We start from the raw sequence: 16,801 nt of genomic DNA, 5'->3' as shown, positions 1-16,801 counted from the left end.
GAATACTGTCTGTCTTATATTAGATGAGTAATAAAAAATGATGTCCCTGAGTCAACAAAAAAATATTATGTTCATGGGTTAACAAAAGATATTTAATAATAATAATAATTTTTATTATTATTATATAGTGAAATATTACAGTTTTTCTAATATTAGATATTATTATTATGATTATTTAAATACAGTGATTGATTACTGTCTGTCTTATATTAGATGAGTAATAAGGAATGATGTCTCTGGGTCAACATAAAAATATGATGTTCCTGGGTCAACAAAATATATTTAATTATTAGTATTATTACTATTATTAATATTATATAGTAAAATATTACAGTTTGTCTAATATTAGATATTATTATTATTATGATTATTTAAATAAGGAATGATGTCCCTGGGTCAACACAAGGCATTTAATTATTATTATTATTACGATTATTAGTGAAAATTACAGTTTGTCTAATATTATATATTATATTATTATTATTATTATTATTATTTAAATACAGTGATTGATTACCGTCTGTCTTATATTAGATGAGTAATAAAGAATGATGTCCCTGGGTCAACACAAGATATTTAATTATTAGTATTATTACTATTATTACTATTATATAGTGAAATATTACAGTTTGTCTAATATTATATATTATATTATTATTATTATTATGATTATGTAAATACAGTGATTGATTACCGTCTGTCTTATATTAGATGAGTAATAAGGAATGATGTCCCTGGGTCAACACAAGATATTTAATTATTAGTATTAAATAGATTACAGTTTGTCTTATACTAGATATTAGATTATTATTGTTATGATTATTTAAATACAGTGATTGATTACTGTCTGTCTTATATTAGATGAGTAATAAGGAATGATGTCTCTGGGTCAACAAAAAAATATGATGTTCCTGGGTCAACAAAATATATTTAATTATTATTATTATTTCTATTATTAATATTAGCCTATAGAGAGAAATATTACAGTTTATTTAGTATTAGATATTATATTATTATTAAGATTATTTAAATACAGTGATTGATTACTGTCTGTCTTATATTAGATGAGTAATAAAGAATGATGTCCCTGAGTCAACATAAAAATATGATGTTCCTGGGTCAACAAAATATATTTCATTATTATTACATTTTATATAAGGCTACAGTTTGCCTTATGGGCCTACTAGATATTGCATTATTATTATTATTATGATTATTTAAATACAGTGATAGATTACAGTTTGTCTTATATTAGATATTGTATTGATATTATTTTGATTGAATAACCCGTATTATTGGTAGCCTATTTGGTCCCATCCGCTAAAGTGTTTTGGTTTTCTTTTGCAAAAGGATTTTGAGGGTCTGCTAAACGAATGCAGGGGAAAAGTGATATACATCAACGGGAGAAAAGATCCGACGATACGATCACGGGGAAAACACCATACTGGGTCGGATGACGAAACGATCTCGGTCCGATAGGAGATTTGCACCTTATATGAGCAGTTTAGTTAGTGTTAGAGTTAGTAATGAATTCATCGTGAAATTAAAAAGAATACATTACACTGAGTAGATACAGACACGCATTTGAAATTATACATTTTATAGAAATTGCACTTACCTCTGTGAAATGAAGTAGAGACGTTGATGGCTGGCAAATTCAAAAAGTAGCGCTCAATCTGGATGATGTCACGTGATGCATCTGATTGGTTGATCAATTTTACATAAGCACCTCCCTTGTTGACCCAGGAACGCGTCTAACTCGGCAGAATCAGGATGTGCCAATCGGCACACTGATAAGCTGTTCTAACATGCTCTTTCCTGAGTGCATACACCTGAGGCACACATGCCCTAAAAGCATGATAGTTTAGTTTAATTTAATTTTTAAAGTTTAATTTAGAGTCTTATAATACGAGCGCTAATACTGTCAAATACATGCTTGGTTATGTCTAAAATGAAATCAAAAATCTGAGAGGAAGTGCGTGTCATAAGTGTGTATATTAGATGCGCTCCGGTCTTAAAGTGACAGTTGCCTATTAGCAAACATGCAGCCGCTTGTCCTTAAAGGATTAGTTCACCTCAAAATAAAAAAATTCTAATAATTTACTCACCCCAATGCCATCCAACATATCCATGTCTTTCTTTCCTCCGCGGAAGAGGAATTAAAGCAGCCCCATGCAGTTTTTTTAGCTTAACTGAACAGCTTCGGAGTTATTGGAATGGTTATATGACTCTTTTCGGGTTGAATGGTGGTCATCTCGCCCCCCTCTGGTGCCTGTGAGTGGAAAAACCACATGCGACGTACATGTAACTTTATTGGTGTCATCTGGCATTTAGGCTCAGGTAAGCCTAACGCGGTAGGCTACTTTATTATTATGAAGTGCAGAGGCCGTGAGTGCAGATACGCTCTGCGTGAGTTGTATTTACGACAGTAACGTTAAATACAAGTACTCTACAGCGACTCTAGGGATCACTGTTTGACAAAAACAGAAACCCTGCATAGTGCCGCTTTAAGTTTTTTGAGGAAAACATTTCTGGATTTTACTTCGAATAATGGACTTCGATGACAACCAGCGTTTTGAAGTCCAAATCAATGCAGTTTCAAAGGTCTTTGAAGTGCTTCAACGGACCGTGCATGATCGCAGCTGAGGAGGAGAGTTTTATTTCGCGAAACGATAGGTCATTTTCAACAAAAAAAAAAAATATATATATATATATATATACAATATATGTATTAGGGCTGTCACAATGTTAGATTTTTCACACCACGGTTATTGTGGCCAAAGTAATTCACGATATCGATATATCGCGATATCTATAGAAACCATGGGGGAAAAAATGTCGAATCAGTCAAATTAAATTTTACTTTGTTTATTAAATTTTTCTTTTTTTTGCATTTTTACTTCTTGTGTTCTCAATATTTTAATGCAATTTTTTGTGAAGTAAGACAAGCATGTGAAGTATATCTGGTTTCAAACTGGAGCGAAACAATGTCTGAATGTTTCCTGAATAACTGAAAAGCTCTTAAACCTATTGTTGCGCCGGTGCAAGTCATGCAGATTTGAACAAAACAAAACAAGTGCAAATACAAAAATACGAAAATAAGACGAGCAAAGAAAACAGAGTATTTAATAATCAACCTTTATTTAAACATGAAAACAGAAACCCGCTGTTAACAGGTTAGTCACATTTCCCATTCCATGACTAGTAAAATAATCGCAATTTACTCTCTGTAAAATAGCGTAATCCGCAGGGTGATGGACACGGAGATGGGTAAAAAGGTTGATGGCTACACATTCTGCAGATTGGGTTTAAGGGGGTCGCACACCGGACGAGAAGCGTAGCTCTGCGCCGCGCCGCGTGAAGCACACACTTTCTCAGTTCATGGCCAGCAATTTTGTTCTACTTAAGGACATTATGAAATTAAGATAATGTCTGTAGGCTACTATGATATGATTGTGCTGTACAATTAAATACAATAATTGCTAAGTCTGCAGTCTGAACACTTTACCTCAGTCAGAGCGCATCCGTTAACTGAATGAATTGAGAATCTCACCTGAAAATCCGAGCCATTGCTGGGCGCCGCGGACAGACGCTGAATGGTATGGAAGCTTATGTGTAGCAATATTCAATTTGAAATGTAATCTGCAAAATGATGATGCAATATGTAAAATGACAATGCAATATGTAAAATGGCAATGCATTTCTCTATTTAAATTTACATTTTCCATTACATTTGTGCAATGTTTGGTGCAAAATTAAAATGATAATTCAATTATATAATTTACATTTGCCATTTCATACATATGTTTTAATATGTAAATTGAATACATATTTTAACGCTTTATAAGTTGCAAAATTAAAATGAAAATGTATTCAAGAAATTATTAGATCTGTTTAAAATGTTCAAGCAAAAACTGTAGCAAAATGATCATTTAAATGTTATTTTTCTTAATTGCATTTACACTCACAGTTAAGACACTTGCGATTGCATTTTCATTAAATGTCCCGCAATGAATGTAGCAAAATTCAATGAGCAATTTGCAAATGCATTCCGAGCCGATCACGCCCCTGCCCCGCCCCCTCCCTCCCGCTCTTGTCAATCACTGCATCAAGGCGGGGCTCGAGAAGCCTCTAGGCTTGTTCGACTTGAACCGGCGCTGCACAGACCGATCGGTTGATGACATCAAAGTACCGCGAGAGCGATTAGAGAGCAGACGGCTCCTTATGCTTTTGAATCGCTCTCGCGGTACTTTGATGTCATCAACCGATCGGTCTGCGCAGCGCCGGTTCAAGTCGAACAAGCCTTCTCGCTGCATCCTGCGGTAGATATCCAACCCGGCCCACATCCAAGTGTGACGTCAGAAGCCACCACGCCCATGCCCAAATTGGACACGTTCTCATTAACGTACGTTAACAATTAAACATTGGAAGAAGCATCGAGAGAAGACGAAGTTAACTGCGAAACAAAATGCACGAAACACACTTGCGGTTTTAGTATAAACACTGTTCAACATAATATAAGAATGCGTTGTATGAGAATGAGATGTGTTAGCTACCTGTTGAAAGCAGCTCTTATCACTTTTATAATAGTTTGGTGCGGTTGATCACTTGACTAGAATGCCTGCTCAGCGCGAAAGCCCGCCATATGTAATACTTGTCAAAATATCGATGTAATTCGAATCAATAAGGTTTGATGATGTTGTTTTAGAGCTAAGAATTATCATCAACTTACATATTTGGTCATTTAACTCCCCTGCGATGTCTTAACTGAGTTGTGTGTTAACGTTACATGTGGCTTAGTGAATTTCCTATCAGTAACGTTAACTACGTTAGATTCTTAACTGAGAATTTTGTTTAGTATACTATTACTAGTATACTATACTAACTGCATTGTTATATCACCAATTTAATGTTGTTATTTGGATTAAGGGTAAATATGAAAAATTTATTATTATTTCAGTGCTTATGTGTGACGTTACATCCTGTAAATCTTATTCTACTTATAAATAATATGAGATCAAGAATATGAGAATATGTCACTATGTCAGTTGTAAATACAGCATATTGAAAAAGTTTTTTGCTATGCAAAGAAGTTATACATGTTTAGATAATGTAATGTGATGATAATGTTGTAACATGAATAAGTTTTATTATTGATTCATAGTAAATACAGTAAATACAGTGATGGCAAGCCAGCCATCACATCAGCAGTCTTTCATAACTATATTATACTTCTTTTCAGGAGTACTACAATTTTGAAAGCAAGTGATTGTGATACTTGTATGTATCCTTCTATCTATTCTAGATTAATGGGAAGATCACATAATTATTGTCATTGTCATGTTTTACAGCATCCTACACATTTTCAGATCAAGCCTGATGCAGATCAATACTGCCTGGATGGGTGGTTTGAATGTCCCTGCTGCACTTTTAGGACTAAAGAGAAATTCTCATTTTCTCTTCATCTTGAGAACCATATAAGTCAGTAACATGAATATTTGACTTTCTCTCTCTACAACTCCAACATTTAATAAGTGTTAAGTGTTAAATCAGAAATATATATTTCAGTTCAGCATGTTAACAAATTTATATTTCTCTCTCTCTCTCTCTCTCTCTCTCTCTCTCTCTCTCTCTCTCTCTCTCTCTCTCTCTCTCTCTCTCTCTCTCTCTCTCTCTCTCTCTCTCTCAGAGTTGAAGCCATTCTTGCAGCAACTGGAGGAAAGGGGATCTTTTTGGTGCTTTTGTTCTAGCACAAATAATTTTGTTCTTTCATATAATATAAATAAATACATGTTTATATATAAATAAATTCATGCTTTAATCATTCTGGAGTTTTGCCTTCTGATATTTGGCCATATCATTTAGTGACTGCATGCTGATTCCATTGTTATTTTACCTGATAATGAGCAAATTAGTTCAACTTAAGGAGGTTAATCAATATACAGCATAATTCAAGAAAGTAAGATTCACTCCACTTTTTCAGTTGTTTAAAGATTGATATACATTTTTAATTTGTTTTGTGTAATTTGAAATTTTCAAAATGCTTCATGCATTTCGAATAAAAAAAAACATTTTATAGAAATACTCCTGAGATTATATGTTTGTGCAAAACTTCATTTATTTCAGTAATTCAACATAGCTGTAAGCCATAATCATCAAATTTATTACGCATAAAGGCTTGAAATATCTCACTTTGGATGTAATGAGTCTATTAGTATTAGCTTTTAGTTGAATTACTGAAATAAATTAATTTTTGCATGATATTCTAATTTTTGAGTCTCACCATATTGGTTCTTTAATTTAAGGTTTACATAAATTCCATTCTGCTGTTCTATATTTGATTTCAAAGTCATTTGCTGTAACAGGCATTAAGTGAATTCTTTGGTTGTAAAAAAGCAATATTTCTATAAAGAAATGTCGAAAAGTTGTCAATGTCGAACGAAAAGTTTACATTTATTTTTTTATTATTTGGAAGGGGTAACTATAAGTGCAGTTTGGATCACTAAGAAAGTGACAAAAATTCGTTTTAGTTTTAGTATAGAGGCTCCCTTATATGTATATTATACTATTCCAAGCCTGAAAAAGCGTCACAATTTAACTGCACCAACAATCTGTAGCGTCACACCTCTACACAAATAACCTCATCTTTATTATAAACCAATAACTATGATAACCGTAAAAATATTTCCGACAGGAAGCAGCGCTATTTTGCGCATGTGTACAACAAATCGAATCACGTGGCCTCCGACGTCACACTTGGATGGGCGTGGCTTCCGACGGCACGCTTGGATGGGCGTGGCTTCTGACGTCACACTTGGATGTGGGCCGGGTTGGATATCCACCGCAGGATGCAGCGAGCTGTAGTTGCGGGGCTCGGCAACATTTTGAGGTGTTGGAAGGAAACATGGCGGCGGCAGAGCTGGTACGAGCGTACATTTACTGGCAGATCGTGAACAGAGAAATTGTAGTGTTTCCGAAGATTATTACGCGGCGTCTGCAGGTGATAGAACCAGTGCGTTGTTGGACCGTCTGGGAGAAAGTTCTGCCTTATCACCCGTTTGATGTCAACATTATGCTGCGCTGTTGTTGTCTGATGCAGGACTCTGTTAATGATTATTTCGTTTTGTATTAAATATCCTCATTGTCTGATACATATGCTTAACTTTATTCTTATTACTATTAACTATAATTACCAAATAATGTTGGAGATCCTACAGGTTTTCTTTACACATGCATTGGCCTAATACTCTGAGATCACAGAATATGATGGGTCAAATTCATAGCTACCAAAAAATTTGACCACTCTTTATTTCTTCATAACTGACTGTAATGTTCAATAAAGTGACTCATGTGATGTACGACCATCTCCCATTTATATTTTATTAAGCATATTGATTAGATATATTGATAAATATACTAGATGTGTCGCGGAATCTGACGGGTCATATTCATACCGGAAAATGTGGCCGCTCTTTATTTCACCATATCTGAATGTAATCTTCAATAAAGTGACTCATTTGATGTTTAACCATCTCCCTTTTCTATTTTATAAAGCATATTGATCAGATATTTATAAATATATAGGGCCATCACGGAATCAGATGGGTTTCGATGCCATCGTCTATAATTGGTCTAATATTTTAAAAAACCGAAGCTGCACAAACAAAACTTTAACCGGCACAAACGAACGAGACTATTTTATTTGGAGGATGTGGGGGGCTGGGTGACCTCAGAATGACCTGTAAATATTCTTTAAATATCTATTAAATCTCTAAAAAATTGAAGCAGCACAAACAATGAAGCAAAGTAACAGCACAAATGAAGTAAAAACGATTGAGCCTATTTTGCCGAAGTTTTGCATTGGGTGGGGGCGGGGCCAACTTCACGCAGTGATTGACAAGAGCGGGAGGGAGGGGGCGGGGCAGGGGCGTGACCGGCTCGGAATGCATTTTCAATTTGCACATTGAATTTTGCTACATTCATTGCGGGACATTTAATGAAAATGCAATCGCAAGTGTCTTAACTGTGAGTGTAAATGCAATTAAGAAAAATAACATTTAAAATATCATTTTGCTACAGTTTTTGCTTGAACATTTTAAACAGATCTAATAATTTCTAGAATACATTTTCATTTTAATTTTGCAACTTATAAAGCGTTAAAATATGTATTCAATTTACATATTAAAACATATGTATGAAATGGCAAATGTAAATTATATAATTGAATTATCATTTTCATTTTGCACCAAACGTTGCACAAATGTAATGGAAAATGTAAATTTAAATAGAGAAATGCATTGCCATTTTACATATTGCATTGTCATTTTACATATTGCATTATCATTTTGCATATTACATTTCAAATTGAATATTGCTACACATAAGCTTCCATAGTATGGTGCATTCGGTGTGTGTGTGTCTTTCTTTTACTGTCTATGGTGTGTGTAAACTCCTAGAAAATAATGTGTTCGAATTTTAAAGAATTCTCTGCGCTTCTCATCTGGTGTGCGAGACACCCCCTTTAATGTGCTGTTTTCTTTGAAGTCGAAGAACTCCCATACTGGCGAACTTACTTTCTCTCGCTCAGACAAAATTCTTCTCAGAGTGGCTGCGCGGGCGCGCGCAGCGTCTTCTTATTTTGATAGATGCGAGTGCAATACTGCCACCTCAACTGGCGCTGGAGTATACGTGTCATGTTATCATAAAAGTCCTATTCATTTTAAACATTGCGGTTATCGCCAATACACACTCCAAATTAACACGATGTCGATATTTCAAGCTTTGAATATCACGATTATAGTTAATACCGGTATATTGCGACACCCCTAATATATATACTTTTTAACTACAATTGTTCGGATTGAGCTGATCTGCAACGCGCCGGGAACTACACCATCACGTTGAAAGGTCACTGTCGATGTCGCGGGCACCGGCAGAAGTACCGCCCTACTGTTTACAAAGCGACCAATAGAATTTGAACCATCCTCCTTTGCATGGTCGAGTGGGGCGGTACTTCCGCCGGCGCCCGCGACATCGGGTGCTTCTCAATATCCCTCCTCGTCTCCTCGCTCCTCTGTCCTCCATCCTATGACCCGGAAACCAATCAAGCACAGCCATCTTGAAGGACATCTCAATTCTCTAATTGCACCGTGAGGAGGCGAGGATCGAGGAGTGAGGAGGCTTTTAGAGGAGTCATGAGCGAGGATACCCAGGTGTATCCTATGCGGAAGTGTTTTATTGACTAAACGTGACGCATGTATACAATCTCCTCCCCCTTCACATCGGTGACAATAATTTGAATTTGTACTTTACCCTTTTATGTTTTTATAAACCACACATCTCACATATTTCAACAGGGTATCTTGCTTTATTATTATTCATTATGAATTTCTTAAATAAACAAACTTCAACAACATAAGGGCAGATCCTTTGAGTGCTGCTGATGACGCTATGAAGTGACGCTCGAGTGATCAAGTATTCCAATGTATAAAAAAGCTTTCATTCGATTCCTCCATCCTCACTTTCTTTCCTTGCGTCCTTCCCTCACATCCTACAGGGGGAGGAGCTGAGGCGCTAGGAAAGGAAGCGAGGAAAGGAAGCGAGGATGCACAAATAAGAAATGAGAAGCACCCATCGAAGAAAAATCCAGAAATGTTTTCCTCAAAAAAAATAATTTCTCTTCCACTGAGAAAAGAAAAACATGGATATCTTGGTTGGCATTGGGGTGAGGAAATTATGAGGAAATTTTCATTTTGAGGTGAACCAATCCTTTAAAGGAATTAGTTCACTCAAAAATGAAAATTCTGTCATTATTTACTCACTATAAAGTTGTTCCAAACCTTAATTAATTTATGTCTTGTGCTGAACATAAAATAAGATATTTTGAAGAATGTGGCTAACCAAACAGTTGCTGGTCCCTGTTGACTTCCATAGTAGGAAAAAACATACCATGAAAGTCAATGGGGACCAGCAACAGTTTGGTTACCCACATTCTTCAAAATAACTTTTATTTTAAACAGAAATAGGTTTTTTATTTGGGGTTAAAATAACTTGATAGTGTAAATGATGACAATTTTCATTTTTGGGGGAACTATAAGTTTAATGTTAATAAAACCACAAAAAACAAAGAGAAAATCACTCACTGTAATAGTAGCTCAACTCAACTTTAATAGCTTTAATAAGAATCAATGTATAATTTCTATAATTTATATGAAGATTTTTATCTTCGCCACTTTGGCCTAAATGTTTGCCATTCTTTTTTTATTTTATATTTTGTGACCTTGTAAGACTTTATTTTTTAAAATAGGGACATTAGTTTGGCTGTAATGCCTAGTCATTTGCAAAATAGTAAAAACAATATGCGAAAAAATAATTGTGATAAAATCATGAATCATGATTTTCTTGGAAAAAAATCGTGATATATTTTTGCCATATCGCCCACCCCTAAATCAACTTGATTTCATGTGACAATATTATTATTATATCTAAACTATGATTACAACAATGAGTGTGTCCTGACATATGTTGTCTAACTCCAATAGAGTTTAGAATGTCTCTAAATGCCAATCCCAATGCATCTTTTTCATTATCTATATGGTTATTAAAATCACCAACAATTAGGACTTTATCTGCAGCCAGTACTAATTGTGATAGAAAATCAGCAAATTCTTTGATGAAGTCTGTATGGTGCCCTGTTTACAGTAGCTAACACAAAGATTTCTTAAACTTACACTAGATGGTGCTTTATGTAACACTATCACTTCAAAATAATTATATTTTAAACAAGACTTCTCAGTAATTCTGAAGATATTTCTATAAATTACAGCAACGCCTCCCCCTTTGCATTTCAGGCGGGGTTCATGTTTATAACAGTAATCTTGGGGAGATGGACTCGGGGGGACTTCCTGACCTTAGCCTCAGTCAGACACAGTTCAACTCTAAGACTATGTGCTACCCCATGAGGGATGAATACCATCTATTTTCAACGTGTCAGACAATTGGAAAAGTTTTTGAGGCAGACCTATGAACCCATATATTATAGCACATGGTATTTTTAGAAATATCTTAAAGTGCCACGCAAATAATAATAAGTGCTATGGTATAAAGCAATTGTTTAAATGAACAAGACTTAAATGGCTTATTTATGAATTTATTAAAAAATTAAAAAAAGGACAATATCATTAACAGTTCTATTACCAAAAGAAATTACGTGGTATAGAAAAAAAGTATTTCAAAATCTACCCACTGCAACCCAGAATAAACATAAATAAATGAAGTCACTGTAAACAGTCATATCTACTAGGACTCCCTTATAAAAGTAAGAATCATAAAAAAACAAGAATAATTCCTAAAAGTTCAGTAAAAAAAAAAAAAAAAAAAAAAACACTAGCGAATATAATTCACTGAATTCTATTCCCCCCACCCCCAATAAATTAACACAAGTACAATATCCTACAGCAATTATGGAGTTCCCACGCACAAAAAATACAAAACTTAAAAAATAAAAACCATACAGTTGAAGCAAAACCATTCACTCAACATAAAAGAAGTCGGGCAGCATTTATTTTGGTTTCATTAGAATTTTAGAATAACGCACTTGTGGTTTCAAAACAACAAGACCCTCTTAATGTTAAAAACAGACAATTTTAATTTTATAAATACATCAATGTATTGTGTTGTTAAAAACTGTTGTAAAAACATTATTAGATTATAGAAACATTAATGCCAAATAAAAGCTTGCGTAAAAACTTCAATAATTTAAACATAAAAAAGCAAGCACTCTCACATTATGTTTCAGCCCTAATCACACAATTTTTCTCTATTTTTTCATACAATTTATTCATTTTGTTCATTTGTTCCAGCATCAATGAGTAATTATGCTAGGTATAATTCACTAAAATGTATAAATACTATAAAAATATATGTACAGTACCCATTATTGTAAATCTTCAGATTTAAGTTAGTGTTAAAGTGATTTACATTATTTACAGAATTGACTTCTGTGGAAATGAGACTGGAGTGGAATATATGCTAGCAGAAACCACAGAAGTCACACAGCAGGTGCCAGTCAGGAATGACAGTTACTAAGGCTTTGAAACGTGCCTGCATTTGCCAGTCTTAGTCAATATCACTAAGGTCACTAACAGGTTCATCTTGAACATGAGTCAGATGGTTCATGGCACGGTTGAAGGCGGTCTGAACAGCTTTGCGGATGGCTGAGGTGCGTCCCTCCATCATCTTAATCTTGTCGATAGTTTTGTCAATACCGAGAGGGACCATCTTGGATTTAGAAAGCCACTGCCTGGAAAAGGGATACAGCACACACAATCCTATTTTTATAAAACTTCCCCAGACACAAGTTGTTGTTCTTGCCTTTTTATTATTTTAGTGCTTTAAAGGGGCTATGTGTAGCTTTTTACTTAAAAAAAATCTTTAAGATGGAGTTTTCATTTGTACATTTATGAGCCAACCATAATGTAATAGAAAGAATGACACCTTAATGTCCACCACAATTGCCTCTATCAGCCTGTAGGCTCAATTGTGTGGGGAGGATTCGGGTTCGAATTGTCGCGAAAATTCACAAAATGTGACGTCATGTGTGTTCTCGTCTACTTGGGCTTACATCCGGCAATCGCTAGCAGTAACGTTAGTTTTAAATGGACTCTGCGGACGGAAAGAAGCGACCAGCCTCCAGCACAATACAGACACCCACGGAAACTCCTCGTAAGTAAAAAAAATAAAATAAAAAAAAAGCCTTATCTAGTGCGGCCAAAATAGAGAGTGACCGGTATCGGGGTAAGACAAGACAAGAGTCAACATCGGAGCGGCATTTGATTCTTGGAGGGAGCACCGGTCAGCGCTGGGTATAAAAACAGACCCCGAGCTGGTTTTCTTTTTACTGCAAAGGTAAGACAGTTACAACTCTCTGGTGGCTGTGGTCGTGCTCATCCGAGCGTGCGCACCAAGAATGAGCATGAGACTGGCTGCAGTTTCTCTAACTGCCACTGGTGTCAGTAACGGTTCGAAATTTCAGAACCTACGCAATGCTCATTTAAAGAAGTTGCATGTTCAGCCTTTTAGTTTTTTTCCCCCTAATTCTATACAAATGATGAAAAAAGCAAACTACTCATTATGTCCCTCTTTAATTGATTTGAAGTTTAAATAGTAAAAAAATATATATTAAAAATACATTTGGGTGCAAATAGATTAGCACATTTTGTTTATATTCATGTCATGATTGTGTTTTCAGTGATTGGATCTACCACTCTACCACAGTAAAAGCCAGATATATAAACTGTGACACTGTTTTCTGATAATGATTAAGTAACTGAAACCACATTTAGAGGTAGTCTGGCACAGATTTTGACCACATTTAATGAATCCTTCATCTGCTGTCTGCTAAATAATATGTAATGGGTTAGGATGGAAATAAAATGTAATGTTTGTTTTAAGTAAAGTAACTTTGTTCTTATGTTATTTATCCCCATTTAATTGTTTCCTTGTTTAATTGCCTTTGATAATGTTTGAACTTTACATTAGTTAGGCTAGGAGTTCTTGCTGTAGTATCAAAATTGGAATTGTGAATTCTGAAATTTAATTGAGTAATATTTATCATAAGTGCTGTTCATTTCTTTGAATAAAACTTTTCCAATTACTGAGAACAACCGCACAATTTGACATTGTTGTCTGTAGAACAAGGACAAGTTAACTGCAGATGTGCAATACTTAGTGTTAGAAGTTTGCTCAAACCCCTAAATATAAGCATTAGTAATAGTAATAATATGACTTCGCAAAACACTAATAAATAACCTCTGAAATCTCACCAGCTACGTTTGTTGTCAAAGAAGAGAACAAGGTAAAGTTTCTCTTCAGACTTGTACTGCAACTGTTCTCCGATCCGTAGAACGTCCAGTGGGGGCATTGGGATAGAGACTCCATTGTGCTGGCACCCCACACGTGGCATATGAGGGTCTATGATCTGTAATGAAACCGTAACGTTAAAGAACATAATGACAATCCTGGAAACAGTAAAATGACTAGGGCTGCCCCATATTGGTTGACAAAGCGTTAATCAATGAGAAAAGGCATGGACCAAAGTCGATTGATCACGGACTGCATGACTCTGCCACTTTCTGTGGAGCTTTTTTGTTCTGTGACGGATAAATCGTTCATACAGCTGTCATGTAGTAATTATATCGGGTAGGAAATCCAAACTTTAACCACTTTACATGGCAGCTCACGTTAACATTGATGTAGATAAATGTGCACTATTATTAGACACATATCCAATTGCACCATCAATTTATTGTAGTCATGGAGTTTCAGATTTAAAATTTGTTTCATTTCACTGGATGAAATTTTCACTTTTTCAGCTTTTTTTGCATTTAGTTAGGTTTCTGGCTTGTCTGCCAGCCCAAAAACGCTGAAAAGAAAACATGTAGCCAGTTTGTTATCAATCAATCAACATTCTTTATAAAGCACGTTTAAAACCAACACGAGTTGACCAAAGTGCTTTACAGACCCAACCTTACAAAACATAGACAAACACACCATAAAACAAAACAAAGCACTAAATAAACCACATGTAGCTAAGAACAATTAAAAGCAGCAGAGAAGAGATGGGTCTTCAACCTAGATTTAAAACACTCAATGGAATCACAGGATTTAATGTTTAAAGGGAGACTACTGGGTGGGTGGTGATGGCGCAGTGGATAAGACACATGCCTTTGGTGTGAGAGACCCAGGTTCGAATCCACTGTGAGACACCAATGTGTCCCTGAGCAAGACACTTAACCCCTAGTTGCTCCAGAGGCGTGCGACCTCTGACATATATAGCAATTGTAAGTCGCTTTGGATAAAAGCGTCAGCTAAATGAATAAATGTAAATGTAAATGTACTACTCCAAAGATGCGGTGCTGCTACCGCAAAGGCACGATCTCCCCTGTAAATATGATAAAAACCTCTTTAATACAATCCCCCTAATGCCTACCCACTGACTCGGACGCTCAATGAGAATCCCATGATCCACTGTATCGAAGGCTGCACTCAGATCCAGCAGCACACTAAGGCACCACAGTTCCCGGAAACTACCGACAAAGGCGGTCACCTTGAGAAGGGCAGTTTCTGTACTATGATGAGGTCTAAAACCTGACTGGAATGCATCACAAATATTGTTTTTATTTTAAGTTGGTTATGAACTACCTTCTCCAGCATTCTAGCTAAAAAAAACACCTTAGAAATAGGTCTATAACTGTTGAACACCTACTGGTCTGAACTCTTTTTTTATTTTTTTAAAGAGGCTGCACAAGAGCGTGCTTAAAATATGATGGCACCAGCCCCTCTATAAGACTCTGATTCAGTCAGCAAAACCGTCTAAGCAATAAGCTAGCTTGAGATGTTGGGCAATTTCTAACAGGTCTGAAGTAGTTACCGGCTCAAATGTACTTAACTGGCCAGAGGTAAGTCAAACAGGAGGAGATTGAAAATGGCTTTGAACCCGGACAGAACTAGAGATGCTGGTTCTAATAGCGGAGATTTTAGCCATAAAAAAACTGCAAAAAATGTGCACAAGCTCTCTCTGAATTATCGAAAACATTAGGGCATGCAGGATTTAAAAATGTATTAATCACACAAAATAATATTTAATGACTGTATTGATTCTTAGAGATTCAATCGGAGAAATGCTGCGCCTTAGCCGCTTTGACAAACTGTTGATAAGACACCATACACTCTCTAACTATCTCATATGAGACCTGTAGTCTATCTTTCTTCCATTTCCTCTCTGACTGCCTCCATTTTTGTCTAAGCAAATGTGACATTAAACATAATAACAAAATGATCTGAGAGCCCCGTGTTCTCAATAGTCAGTTCACCCACCGGTACACCCCAGGACAAAACCAAATCAACAGTATGCCCCTGCTTATGCGTAGCACCATCGACAGACTGCGTGAGGTTGAAAGAATCCAACAGTAACAAAAAAAAAAACTTGTACCAAGGGCTTCTCAGGGCAGCATATATGAATATTAAAATCACAGAATATAACAAGGCTATCAAAACGAGTAATCATAGAAGATAAAAACTCAGAGAATTCCCCAGTAAAGTCCTTGTTATAATTAGGAGGTCTATATATATTTAGCACAAATAACTGGCCTAATAAAGACCACTTCAAAAACTTGCACCTCAAAACTAACAAACTTATCCACTGTTAACAGCCTGAATTTAAAACAATTCTTAAAAATTGTCACAATTCCCCCGCCCCGCCCCCCAGTCCTTGGAGAGTTCAGAGAATTATAGTCTCTAGGTGATGTTTCTGCAAGGGAGTCCCGGTTACAATCGCTGAGCCATGTTTCAGTCATTAAAAAGAAATTATGATGATCTCCAAATCTCGACAAGATGTTTTGTTACTAATAGATCTTGTATTGAAAAGGGCCATCTTCGCAATAGTACAGGCTGACTCACTTCATTTCTGTAATGACGGCACAAAACGAAGATTATCCGGGTTAACCGCCCTCTTCTTAACACGACATTGCGAAACTTTGATCACAGTTGACAACTCTCGGGTTCTGAGGAACAACCATTACCAGATAAGAGTACCTTGGATCCTGTTGACAAGAAGAGGCACGAGATGAGTGGATGACATCCACCGATGAGCCCACATGCCCGGCTGGACCAGCTGCTAAGGCGCGTACGCGCTCATCTCTGTTTCACCAACATGCCTCCACGCTTGCCCCGTCTCCTTTTGCGTTTCCTTCTCTTTCTACAGCAATCCGAGAGGCCGCACAGATCCACAGCTGCACGTGCG

The 16,801-nt window shown here is 36.0% G+C and overlaps 1 protein-coding gene across 3 annotated transcripts in view; it reads right to left on the bottom strand.

Moving 5' to 3' along the window:
- Positions 1-11,133: 11,133 nt before the first annotated feature.
- Positions 11,134-16,801, bottom strand: part of brd1a (bromodomain containing 1a) — a 37,169-nt gene continuing 31,501 nt past the window's right edge. For 2 of the 3 annotated variants that reach the window (XM_077233896.1, XM_077233897.1), the window contains exons 12-13: positions 13,824-13,978; positions 11,134-12,301 (exon numbers count right to left, since the gene is read on the bottom strand). In XM_077233896.1, the coding sequence (XP_077090011.1) occupies positions 12,118-12,301; positions 13,824-13,978 (339 nt within the window). In that variant the 3' untranslated portion in view covers positions 11,134-12,117. The remainder of the gene's footprint in view (positions 12,302-13,823; positions 13,979-16,801) is intronic. The other variant, XM_077233898.1, reaches the window with a different exon arrangement.

Source organism: Siphateles boraxobius, unplaced genomic scaffold (assembly GCF_051911475.1).
Source record: "Siphateles boraxobius isolate OS27281-9 unplaced genomic scaffold, OSU_SipBor_1 19, whole genome shotgun sequence".
Classification (NCBI taxonomy): Eukaryota; Metazoa; Chordata; class Actinopteri; order Cypriniformes; family Leuciscidae; genus Siphateles; species Siphateles boraxobius.
Note: the sequence above shows the minus strand (reverse complement) of the source record. Positions and strands in the feature narration are given on the sequence as shown.